Here is a 12,143-nt window from a genome sequence, read left to right on the forward strand (position 1 = left end):
GATGGAGCTCCGCAAGAAGATGCTGAATGGCAGGGTCCGCATGAGTGTTAAACAGAAGGACCCCATCAAAGGGCAGGTCAACTAGACGTTCTCTAATATTTTCAGGAAAAACAGCATCACGTAGCCAAACATGGCAACAGAGAGCCACAGAAGTGGCCATGGCACGGCAGAGAGCATCGGCAACATCCAAGGCCGCACGTAGAATAAACGCGGCCAACTCCCTACCATCCAACACATGGCTCCGAAGATCAGCACGGGCACCCTCATGGGAGACATGAGAAAGAAGGGACTCCACAGAGTCCTACAGGCTGGAAGTAGCCCTAGCCAACACACACAGAGTGCTGAGTGCAAGGTAGCACTGGAAGAAGCAAAGACGTTACACCCCCATGAATCCAACCACTGGGCCTCTCGAGACGGAGGGAACAACACCACAGGCAAGGACGGAAAAGCCGTCCATAGAAGAGAAACTTGAGTAGAAGGGTGGAATGAAAGGCAGACAGGGTCGTGCGGACCCGGAAAGTGGCGATGCAGGAGCAGCTGAGGCACCGGATCACCCGTGGCAGGGCACCCCTAAGCCCCAAGAAGAGTATTCTGGAGCAACGCTTCAAAAGGAAGGAGCAGCTCCAGTCCACCAGAGCCCTGGTGGAGAACCTCCAAAAGGTTATCTGTAGCAAATGCAGTGACAGGTTAACCCATCCGCAGAATGCCAGCAGCTGTGGAAATAGCCCGAACAAAGGCAAGACTGGCCTCAGTAGGGCGTCACGGAGGAGAAAGCAATTCCTCCGTAGGCGACTGCTGCAGACTGAGCCGTCCGTCCCCAAGTCCAGGGGGAAGCGGCCAGGCCCGGAACAGTGAGGGACCCACAGATGAACAGGGATCCTGAGGGGCCTCAGGGGAAAGGTGGAGGCCAGTGGAAAAGTCAGCCGCGAGCCATGGAAAGAAGCGTTTGAGGATTTAGGCAGTGGGGATGGCGAGGAGCCCTCCATGGAAGATGCCAGTGAAAAGGCAACAATGCTACGCCCTGTCTCCGGGGAAGAAGACAACAATAGATGACAGACCTCTGGAGAGGAAGGAACCTCAGGAGACGAATCAAGAACCAAACGCCGGCATAGCTCCATGAAGTCCGCCACAGGTGCCTGATCGACATCGATCGGCGCCGGAGTGGACATTTGCGGCGCCAGGTCGACCTCTGCCACCACGAGCTCCCCGGGAGAATGGGGAGGGGTCGAAGCAGGTACGGCGAAGGAGCGGCGCTGAAAAGGCACCACTCGGCGTCAGATGGGGCAGCCGCCCTCATCCAGGTCCGAGAGGGACTCAGGAAAGCGCCCCTGGTCCCAGCCTCCACCCGTGACTCCACAGGACGGGGGAGGAAGGCTCTCGGCACCGAAAGGGCGCCGGCTCGACCTCTGCCGAGGCAGCCGCCTGCTCAGAGGACCGAGGGGGACTCGGGGGCAAGCCCAGAGTCCCGGCGATCTCCTACGACACCACAGGGAGCCCTGTAGGCATTTGCGGCGAGGCAGGGACGCCAGGCGCCGAGGAGGGGAGCCCCGAAGGACCACACCTCGACAACACCACCCCCCTACGACCAGAAGCCGAAACCTTCAGCGCCGGGGCCGGAGCCACCGGTGACTCTGCGGCAGTCCCCACTTGAGGCAAGGGATCCGCGGACGTCTCAGGAGGTGGAGGAAGGGCCAAAGACGCCTGCAGAGCCGCAGCATAGGGTGTCATTTGGGCCCTAGTCGCCTCTGCGCCGGGAAACGGCGGATAGGAAGGCAACAGGAGGGGGCGCATGTCCCGGGGGGAGCCAGCACCTACCGCGGAAGGAGGACAGGGTCTCGGAGACAAACTGAAGGACCTACCAGCCGGTGAGCCACGCCCCTGGGGTCCAGGCGAGAGATGATCTCGCAGACGAAACCAGAGGCTCCTCGCCTCTGAGGTAGGGGACGGACGCTGGGATGACCTGGACAAACGAGCAGACAGCAACTACATCCGGCGCTCCCGCCACGATTTAGGATTAAGGTGCTGGCAGGCATCGCAGCTCTCCGAGTCGTGGTGCTCATCTAGGCAACTCATGCAATCGGGTGAGGGTCCGTCGCTGACATGGGACGTGCACAGGAGGTACACGTCTTGAAGCCCGAAGGCATTCGCACACTGTTCCACTAACGCCAAGCGTAAAAAAGAAGAGAATGCCTGAAAACAGGCCAGGACACAATCCGGATCCGCGTTGCACGCGGAAAAGAAAAAAAAACTGACGTAGGCGCGCCGGGGTGGTACTTATGTATCCTCGCTGACGTCACGGACGTGGACGACATCAGGGCAGAGTCACGTGGTGCCGTCCCCCCAGCGCGCAGGGATGCTGTGGCAAAAAAAATTCCGGTCCAGTCTCACGCCTGGGGATAATTCTACGTTAAGGAATCTGCGGCTAGTAGTCTCTATCAGATATAAGTTGCAGACTTTGTGTTGGTCTTGCCCGGAGTATTTTACGTGGCAATTAGGACAAAAGCTGAAAGGCATGTTTTTCATCCCTCGTGGACGTAGTCCTGTAGAATGGAGACGAAGAAGTTGAACATCTGGCTCGAGCCCGGGCCGCACCGTGAAATGATCGATATCACGAGTTGTCGTTCTGATCTGAGGTTTGTTGGTCTGGAGAGAAAAGAAGGAGTCTCCCAAGGCCTTAGTGGGGATTAAAGATTCAGTCCCGGAGCTGCTATAACAACTTCCGAACCCGAACACAGAAAAAAACAATCTAACAAAGGAGCTGAGGAACATGCACAATGCACACCAGAGGAGGAGGTACTATACCTCGTGACTCAAAGGCTTCTTCGAAGAAAAACAACTTGTAACCGTCCAAGCTAAACACTAGATGGCAGGATAATGCTATGCATACGTATCTACAGCCAACACATGCTATGAATAGACTGAACAAATGTAGCCTACTGGGAAGATGTGTGTGGTCCACCTATACTGTGTGGACTCCACACTTTGACGTGATACTAATATCAAAGATGTCTGTTGCAGAATTAAATGAAAGTTGTATTACCTTGCTGAGAAGCCTTGTTTTCAAGAGGAGCTATCATTGTGATATCTAGACATCAGACACTTTCTTTCAGCCTCACTGCTCAGGTAAGGCAAATACACATGTTCCACCAACAGGTGTTTCAACAGCAAAGGTGTATAATGATTGAACTCATGGTAATGGTGCACACTATAATTGGTCAATATGACCTTAGCATGTGTTTTTCTCCTGTCTCAAGGAGCAATCATACCTTATTCTTATGGTTTAGAAAAGAATGTGCATTTTTGATTCATTGGAAGGAAAACAACATCCTCGTCCCTTTTCCCTTTTTCAGAGACCACCGTCCAAGCACATTAGCCAGAGGATTGCCAGAACAAACATGGACTCAACTATAGGTGTCCTGTGCATGTGATCTGAGGATTTGACACAAATAGATTCATGTGATCTCTTTCCATATCGCCCGTGCCCACTTAAAATATGAAGCACCATATGGAAAGAAAGTTTGTTGAGTTTGAAGATGAAGGCAGCAAAGCAAAACACCCTCATTGTCTGAGGATAAAGTTAATTTGTCAGTTGCAAGAACCTGAAGAGATATTTGTTATGATTGCTAATTGGTAAACAGATCTTCGATGTCGCTCATATCACCTTCATCACCAGTGCTAGTATCCAGATCACTGAACCTCAGTCTCCTAGAACAAGGTTCAGTGGTTTGCCAGAAATAAGTTCACGAGAGATTTCTCCACATAAGATGAAGCAGTAGTGCCAAACACTGAGGAACAAACTTTTTTATGCTCTCCAGCTTTCCCTTAAGGCTTGTCAAGAAGCTTTTCAAGGAGGTTTCTTGAGTGACAAAGTTCACCCCATTGGTGTTTGTAGAGTCATCCGTAGGGCCAACCATTCTTGTCCATTATGACAGTACAACAGTCAAAAACCAATGGTTTACACTAGGTAGGAGGTTGCTAAAGATGGGTCCTACGGTTCTGGGGATCCTCCATTTCAATGCTTCTCATTTTCAATCATTTGATGAGAGAGCCACTAAAGGCATAATCTATTCCAATGCGTCATGGACTTAGCTTGGCCACAGACCAATGGGCAATTAGTTTCATATATGCACTTGTGACCGGTGAGGAAGGCATGCTGCGTATAGTAATACCTCTACTTTCTTTGCACTTGTGATGTGCAACTTAAAATAAAAGGCAACGGGAATTTGGCATGTTTTGGGCAGGAGTTTTTATCTTTGTTGACTTAAGCTGGTACCAAGTAGGATCTGGATGCCACACCAAAGAGTGGAGCCATGCGGAATCCACAACTCATGAGAAGATTTGGATACCTTGTGTAAAGAAAAGGAGCCAGTACTTCTCATGGTGCTAATGTACCCAACACAGTTCTATGGACAGTTTGACACAGGAACACATCCAGAATGGAAGACATACTCCATCTCAAGGAACAGTCTGCCTGGGACATCACAGCACACTGAGACGTGACGTGGACTTGACATGACAGTACAATGTTTTCACCAGAGCAAAAGATGATTAAAGGAGCCTTTCAACTCTAGTCAGTAGCCAGACCTTTCTGGATGGAGTCAACTGGATCCACACACGACAAGTCAACAGGTGTGCCTTTTATGCCAACCTTCCCACACGCGAAAAGACCCTCTGAAGAGTGCCTTGTAGTGGAAGAGTCCTAGGACAGCTGGAACAGGGTTCAGATTTCGAGTCCCGGTTTTCTGTTTCTTGCAAAGGAACATATGATCAACAAACCCAGACAGAAACGGAACTGCTCTTCTATGCATAAGCAACATGAGGGATAAGGCATGAATCTGATGGCTAGTACTTCAACAGAAACAGGCATAATTTGTGCAAGCCAACTACAGCATACTGCTTCTGGCTGAATGTCCTTGGTTTAAAGCAGAGCATGAGCTACTTCTGCACAAAAGGAACAGTAAAGGAGGAAAATATAAAAACCTGAAACAAGCAGCAGGGTGGCAAACCCCACACAGTGCAAGGAAGATGGGGTCCGTCCAAATCAACGAACAGAGTGAAGTAAAGCTAAATGGCAATTATGTACTCCTACGAGGAAAAATGATGTGCAGGATTTTGCATACACATGCAAGGCATTGATAAACTTCAAACCACTTTTGCTTGCAAGTGAAGTATTTTTAGTCCCACCTGTAGGTGGTTGGGAAGGGAAACGTTGTTTACAACGCGGTGTTTACACCGCACGACCTTTTCTACGCAGCTATTACAACGCAAGACTTTACTACGACTTGCGCTGGATGGCGCTGTGGGATAAGGAAAGTTGTAATTTTATATTCCAACACCTTCCCTACTGTTACGGGGACTGGTGTTGGAATATAAAATTATAAAATTGCTAAATCCGCGCCCTCCAACGCAAGTCGTTGTAACGACTTGCGTTGTAAAATCTGCGATGTCAAGTACCGCGATCTAAAAGATCGCGTTGTACTGACATACATCCGGTTGGGAACAGTAGAGAAAAGATTAAAGTAATTAAATGAGACCCAGCGAGTTGACACATAGCTTCCTCATTTTAACATCATCTTCAGGTACTGAAAGCCACTTTACATCATAAAAGAGGCATCATCTACCCTCATATCAAGAACAGTTAACACACTGAGAATGGCTTTAAGTTCCCTTCATACACAGAACAGCTTTATTTCATACACTGGACCGTAATACTAGGGCACATGAGAGACAGCAGGGACAGCGGCGCTGCACGCTCATACTCATTACAGCAGAGAGTGCAGGAGGGAACTAAGAATGTGCAGATAATAGTTTAGGAAGCACACCTTTACCTTTCACACAAAGAGATAAAGTATGGACAACAACAATGGATCTCTGCTAACACACAAAACACCTTGGTAGAAGCATTATGTGGAATGCAAGAAAAAAAGTACACTGTGATGAAGTTGTATCCAAATGGTAGGTTTATTCTTTAGTTCAATCAGGGCAAGAACATTAGAGGATAAGATGGTGGTAGTAGTATTGAAAGTAGTATCAGGAGAATCAGCCCCACACCAGGAGCAGCATGACGGCTGCTTGCTGCTCAGCCCATATACAGCAACTGACAATACCACTCAAACATACACACAGGAAACATTCTGTGGCATCACTTACACTGGCTGAGCAGCAGAAAACAGAACACAAAGAAAGGACTAGACAGAGAAGAGAGCAGGATATCACACATTAGCTTAAGACTTACTAAGAAAGACTGGATAGCATACAGGCACTGGCAGCACACACTTCACTGATGGTCTTAATATGTGCCAAACCGTGCTTTGCCTTTAATTGTGAAAGAATTGTCAAATGTTGTGAAGGCTCTATACAGTGATTTGGGGGAAATATTATGTAAAAACCCTCAACACTTGAGAAGTCCCCCTAAAATACACACATTTTACTGGCCCACTTACCAAGTACCTCCTGTGGCAATGCCTTGTGTGCCCCGAGCTGTCCTGCATAGAGCGCTGCCAATCTCTGCGTCAATGGCGACGCTTCAGCTGTCAGTGAATATGGCACCACAGTCTGGCCATAAGGGCTCAGGCCCAGAGCCAGTGCAGGAGAGTCTTGAGGGCCCGGAAAGGTCTTGGCTACAATCAAGGCAAAGGCAGTGAAGATCAATGGCACCAGAAACTGCGCAACCACCATCTTCCAGTTGCGCCAGCTGTAGACAGCCCGTTTCATGAACATACTGTAGAACTGTTGACCACAGAGGTAGACCTGAGAGAAAAAGAGAGAGATATGGGGGAGGTGGGATGTTATACTCAGTGTTAAGCACTAAAGATCCATGCAATTTGGCTGCGGATGAATTTAGTGTTGTATTATTAAAGGTCACTGAAAAACCCTCAGTACTAACAGCAGCTTTCAAAATGGGCTTAAGTCTGAGGCCAAAGCTGTAGTTCATGTCTAACCTTGCAACCTAACACAATTTAATATTTTGGCTTAGTGTATAGCGATAATCTTGTAGAAACAATGAAATGTGATGAAAACTGAAAGTTGGGCTGAATTCAGGGCCTTTTAAAAACATGATCTTTCAAATTCTTAGTGAGGTTAAACTGAATCAGGCACAACGTTAATTGTCTCTAGGCATTTTTACCTTTTTCAAATGATCCCCGGATGGTTGTCTGATTATCTTTACATAAAGGTGGGGCAGAGCATCTCTGAATTCACAAGTTACAAGAAACCTAAAGCACCCTTGAATAGGGACCACCAAGGTGCATGGCATCAAAATACCTCAAGTCCACAAAAACGTAACCGCTTTTCAAACAAGGTGAAAACCTAAAAGCAGAGACGCCAAAAAATGAACATCTAACAGTGCCCACATTAAGGCCTTCACAGGTCAAAGATAAAGCAGAGGGTATCAGATGATTAAGCCTTAAAAGGGTCACTGTGTGAGTCCTTGCACCAAGCCACAAACGTAGCCCAGCAGCCAGAACAGATGGACATCATGGAAGGGCGGAAAGCCTCCAAAATCAGATCCACAACTTCCGTCTGCAGCACAAAACCAATCAGCTGGATCCACTCAAGTTCCACACATGGAAGTGTAGATTGTTATGGTTAGGGTACAGGACCCTGCCATTCTGCTGGGACAGCAAATCCTTCTTAACAGGAAGCCGAAGTGAAGAGCATAGGCTTAGGTTTACCTGACCTCCGTGCCCAGTCTGAGGCTATCACCAGGAGCTAGGCTCTGTACATCTTGACCTTCCTCAACACCCACTGAATCAGTGGCAGCAGCAGGAACACATACAGTAGGCTGGAACCCCACCAAAAGCGGATATGCAAGTCAGTTAAATTAAACAAATTTTTTTTTAAAAAAAAGATAATTGAGCCTTGAACATTCAAATTCTGCAGAACATCAATGCTCTTAAAAGAGGCTATTTGTCTTTAGAATGAAATCAACTTAGCGGTTACCCAGTCTGGCTTCTGGACTATTCAACAACAAGCCAACATATATAATAAATAAAATTAGGTCAACTTTACAGCCAGTCTTGCTAGCACTGACAGTGGGTATGCAGTGACTAGACGGATATGTCAGGTTGCATATTTACATTTCAGGATGCAGTCCCCCCCACAGTCTAGCATTGCAAATTTATCGGCTAACCAGTTTAAATTTGAAACAATATCGAGACTAGGAATATTGGCCACAACTGAACCCATAATTATTAACTAAGATAAACACCCAATGAGACATTATCTGCAGCAATTCAACCCACTTTTTTTTACACTAGAAACACTTGTGTAAAATGTTGAGGCATAAATAGTTGGTCTGGGTCTGGTACATTTGCAGATGCGATAAGTTTACTTTAGGTAACAGACGATTCATTATTAATAGCACACAACTTTAGGATATGCTTGAAAGAAACTTATCAATGAAAAATCAAAGTGAATGAAAGGATTCCAGATTGACAAATGATTTACTCTCCCTGACAGTATATCGGTCATACCATCTCTTCTTATTCATGTAAAGTCTTTGGTGTATTGTGGCTAAGTTGCAAAATGCTTAAAAAGGTAATTTCATTTATCCATGGGCTTTGTACTGCATTGCTGGCGTGTCTACAACGGCCAGGGAAATGTCATCTGTTTCTTATTTTATTTAGTTGCATTTGTTTTCTTGTTGTGTTAAGTGTTTTATTCATGCAATGCAATGAACTATGGAGTTTTAGACTTGACTGATACAGTACTCCCTTTGAAGACTGTAGCCCAGACTATTCAATTGCTCCTCAAACCAGATATGTTTCTAGTGACCAACACTCCCCCACAATTATTTTTGAGTTACAAAAGTTCAGATAGGAAAGCCTTAGGTAGCACGCTTAACTGGTACGGCTTCGAAAGTACCCCTCTCTTACCTACCGGAATGGAAAAAGGGGACAGTGATGAAGGCATCCATGTATGAGTGCAGGTCCAAGAGTGAAATAAACTTGGAAATAAACAATTTTATGGCATCATTTATTCTCAAAACACAAAATGAATATGAATAAATATCAATAAGATGGCCAAAAAATAAATATAGATAAATACAGACTGAAACGTTAAAGAAATAAATACCATAAAACCAGGAGCCCTAATTATAAAGAATCCAGAACTCATTGTCACGAAAGTATTCCATGCTGCCAGTCAGTCAAGGAATCTGGCACTCAGCCTTGAGACTCAGACCACACAGGTGCTTCTAACTGCGGGCTTATTGGAGCCCCCCGTGGGTATACAGAATATTTCCAACTCAGGCCATCCCCAGCCACCCTGTTCCTGAGGCTCGTCACCAAGGACCCCCTACTTTAGCAACTGCATTACCTTTCATAATCTCTCTCTCAGGCTCATTGTATCTCCCTGAGTCTGGTAGATGATCCCGCCATTTTTATTGGGACTGAAACACTGTTGACTTTAAAAACGAGGACAATATATGATTGTTGACAATTTGATGTAAAGTGCCGTGCTGTTCTTGTGTTTGTTGATACACTTGTTGATCACTATTTATCACTTGAGTTCATCACCTCTAAAGAGAACACCAAGCACAACTATTTGGCACCAATATTCACTGCATCGCTATGTGTCTTGAATTTGATTTTCATAAACTCCTTTTTAGAACTTTTCTTCGCCATTTAGTTCAGTATGTCTGAAGTATTGTTTCTAGAGACCAGTGTGTTTTTTGTTATAAACAATCCGGAGTAGCACCCTTATCCCATTGCTTATGAATTCATGAAGCTCACCCCAGTGTTGAGTTTGATGCTGGAGCAGTCCTCCGTGATAAGGGCACCACTGTCATCTGTCATATCGGTCATGGTACTCATGCTGCTGGAGTCGTCTGCCCCCCAATCATTGCAACGCCGCTCATGCTGGTACTGCAGGGCTGGAAGCTGGATCGCTTGGATGTCCATGCTAGAATCAACCAGCTTTCCCACTCTGTAAGAAAACAGTTTTTTAAATCCTTGGTATTCTCAGCACAACAAGCTACAGATTAATTCTGTTTGAATCCAACCTATCCTTCAACATTTTATACCAGGTAATATAGGTCAGTGCTTAATTGGTGGAGGTGGCTGCAGGTCGGGAGCACTGGCACTCATTTTTTGACCAGGATTTATTTTTACCATTAGACTTTGAGAAAGAGTGAAAAAATGTATGAAAACAGAAAGGAAGAACACAAGAAGGTTGGGAAAACAGCAAAAAGGGGGGAAAAGCAGGGAAGAAATGTAACCTGCTACAGTGAGATAAAAAGACAGGAAGTATAGGGCACTGGAAAAGAGGAGAATCAAATGGAATGAAGACTAGATGATCAACTTACTTACCTTCCGTAATGCCTTATCTAGTAGAGACTATCTAGCCGCAGATTCCTCACCTTAGAATTATCCCCAGGCGTCAGTCTGGATACGGACATTTTCATTAGCAGTACCCCTGCGCGACGGTAGGTGGTGTTGTTCGGCTCCACGTGGCATCATTTGCCCCAGAAATGATGTACGCAGTGCCTATACAGGCGCCCCCTCAGCGTGCTGATGTGACTTTCTTTTTGCACACTTCCACACCAGAAGCAAGGAGCCACAAACAACACTAACCACTGGTGTGTGGAATTAGGACCCTGAAAAGGGGAGCAGCCCTTAATTCTAAAATCAATTTGCCGAGTGAGGAGGATGGGTGAGTCGGTAAGGAATCTGCGGCTAGACAGAGTTTCTACCAGATAAAGCGTTACCGAAGGAAAGTAACTTGTTCATCTGATAGAGAATTCTGGCCCCAGATTCCTCACTTTAGAATAGATACACAAGCAATACCTTCCTGCAGGTGGGTCTGCGGACATGATTTAAACCAGAATGACTTGAAAGGTCCAACGGGCAAAGTGCCCATCCCGACGGATCTGACTGTCCAGGCAGTAGGGTTTGGTGAATGTGTGCAACGTGGCCCACATTGCTGCCTGGCAGATGCCCAGGACCAGACCTCTGTGTGCTAACGCAGTGGTCGCAGGTTTTGCTCTAGGGGAATGAGCTTGCTCTTGGCCAATGCGTAGAAGATTCTAATGCACAGTATGATCAATCGGGAGATGGTTTGTTTCTGAACAACCTTTCTTGGCCCTGACATATCCCACAAAGAGTAGAACGTCCACCCGAACGGTATTGTGTGGTCAAGGTAGAACTACAATGCTCTTTTTATCTCCTCTTCTTTGGAGAGAGGAGGCGGAGTGTAAAATATAGGCCAAGTGATGGGCTGGCCTACGTGGAATTGGGTGACAAACTTCAGCAAAAAGGTTGCTTGCGTCCGAAGGACCAGTTTGTCAGGGAAAAAAGACACAAATGGGGGCTGAGATGACAGGGCCTGTAGTTCACTGACTCTCTGGGCAGATGGAATTACCAACAGAAAGGCTGCCCTGTTAAGTGAGATGCCTAAGAGGGTAGGTAAGAAGCGACTCAAAGGGAACGCACATCAGAAAAGTAAGAACCAAATTAAGGTCTCATCGAGGCGTTATGAATGAAGTTGGTTGAAACATGCTGCAGACCTTTAAGGAACCTATTTACATTCAGGGATGTTATGGGGGAAGATTGATCTGGCAGCTGCATGAAAGCGAAGATGGTAGATAAGTAACCTTTTAAAGGTGCCCACTGCAGAGCCCTGCTTGGCAAGGGTAAGGATAAACAACAAGACTTGAAAGAGGTGACAGATAAAGGGTCAACTTATTTGGCTGTGTGTGGTATCATGCATTCTTATTGTGGTTCTGAAAATCTGGATTCGTGTGGTTATTCTGGACTCGAGAATAAAAACTTCGTCGAAACATGACGAATTTGGTATCAAAAGACCGAGAATGACGAGTACATCATGTACATATATTTTCAGCATATTCGAGTGACGATTTCACTTCCAAATCGTCATTTACATTCTGAACCCTTGGCTTCCATTTATGTGTGTTGCCCTTTACATAGGCCTTAATCCAGTTAAATTCAACTCCACAAGGACACATACTCCTTAATCGACCTCACCATGACCTATACAAGTTGGAACCATTGCCCCAGGCCGAACTCGTTAGGTCAGTTCCCTCCCAGTGGCCGAGCAAGATAGCATCTAGGCTCAACAAACCATAAAACCATTTCAGCGCGCACACCTGCCCTATCTCGCTCACATCTATCTCCACTCTTTTG

The 12,143-nt window shown here is 46.3% G+C and overlaps 1 protein-coding gene across 1 annotated transcript in view; it reads right to left on the reverse strand.

Annotated features, from left to right (window-relative positions):
* ABCA3 (ATP binding cassette subfamily A member 3) overlaps nucleotides 1–12,143 on the reverse strand; it is a 633,557-nt gene that overhangs the window by 169,889 nt on the left and 451,525 nt on the right. Inside the window, exons 18-19 of the mRNA XM_078663005.1 lie at nucleotides 9,735–9,927; nucleotides 6,444–6,750 (exon numbers count right to left, since the gene is read on the reverse strand). Of these exons, the coding sequence (XP_078519131.1) occupies nucleotides 6,444–6,750; nucleotides 9,735–9,927 (500 nt within the window). The remainder of the gene's footprint in view (nucleotides 1–6,443; nucleotides 6,751–9,734; nucleotides 9,928–12,143) is intronic.

Source organism: Lissotriton helveticus, chromosome 10, assembly GCF_964261635.1.
Source record: "Lissotriton helveticus chromosome 10, aLisHel1.1, whole genome shotgun sequence".
NCBI classification, from domain to species: Eukaryota; Metazoa; Chordata; class Amphibia; order Caudata; family Salamandridae; genus Lissotriton; species Lissotriton helveticus.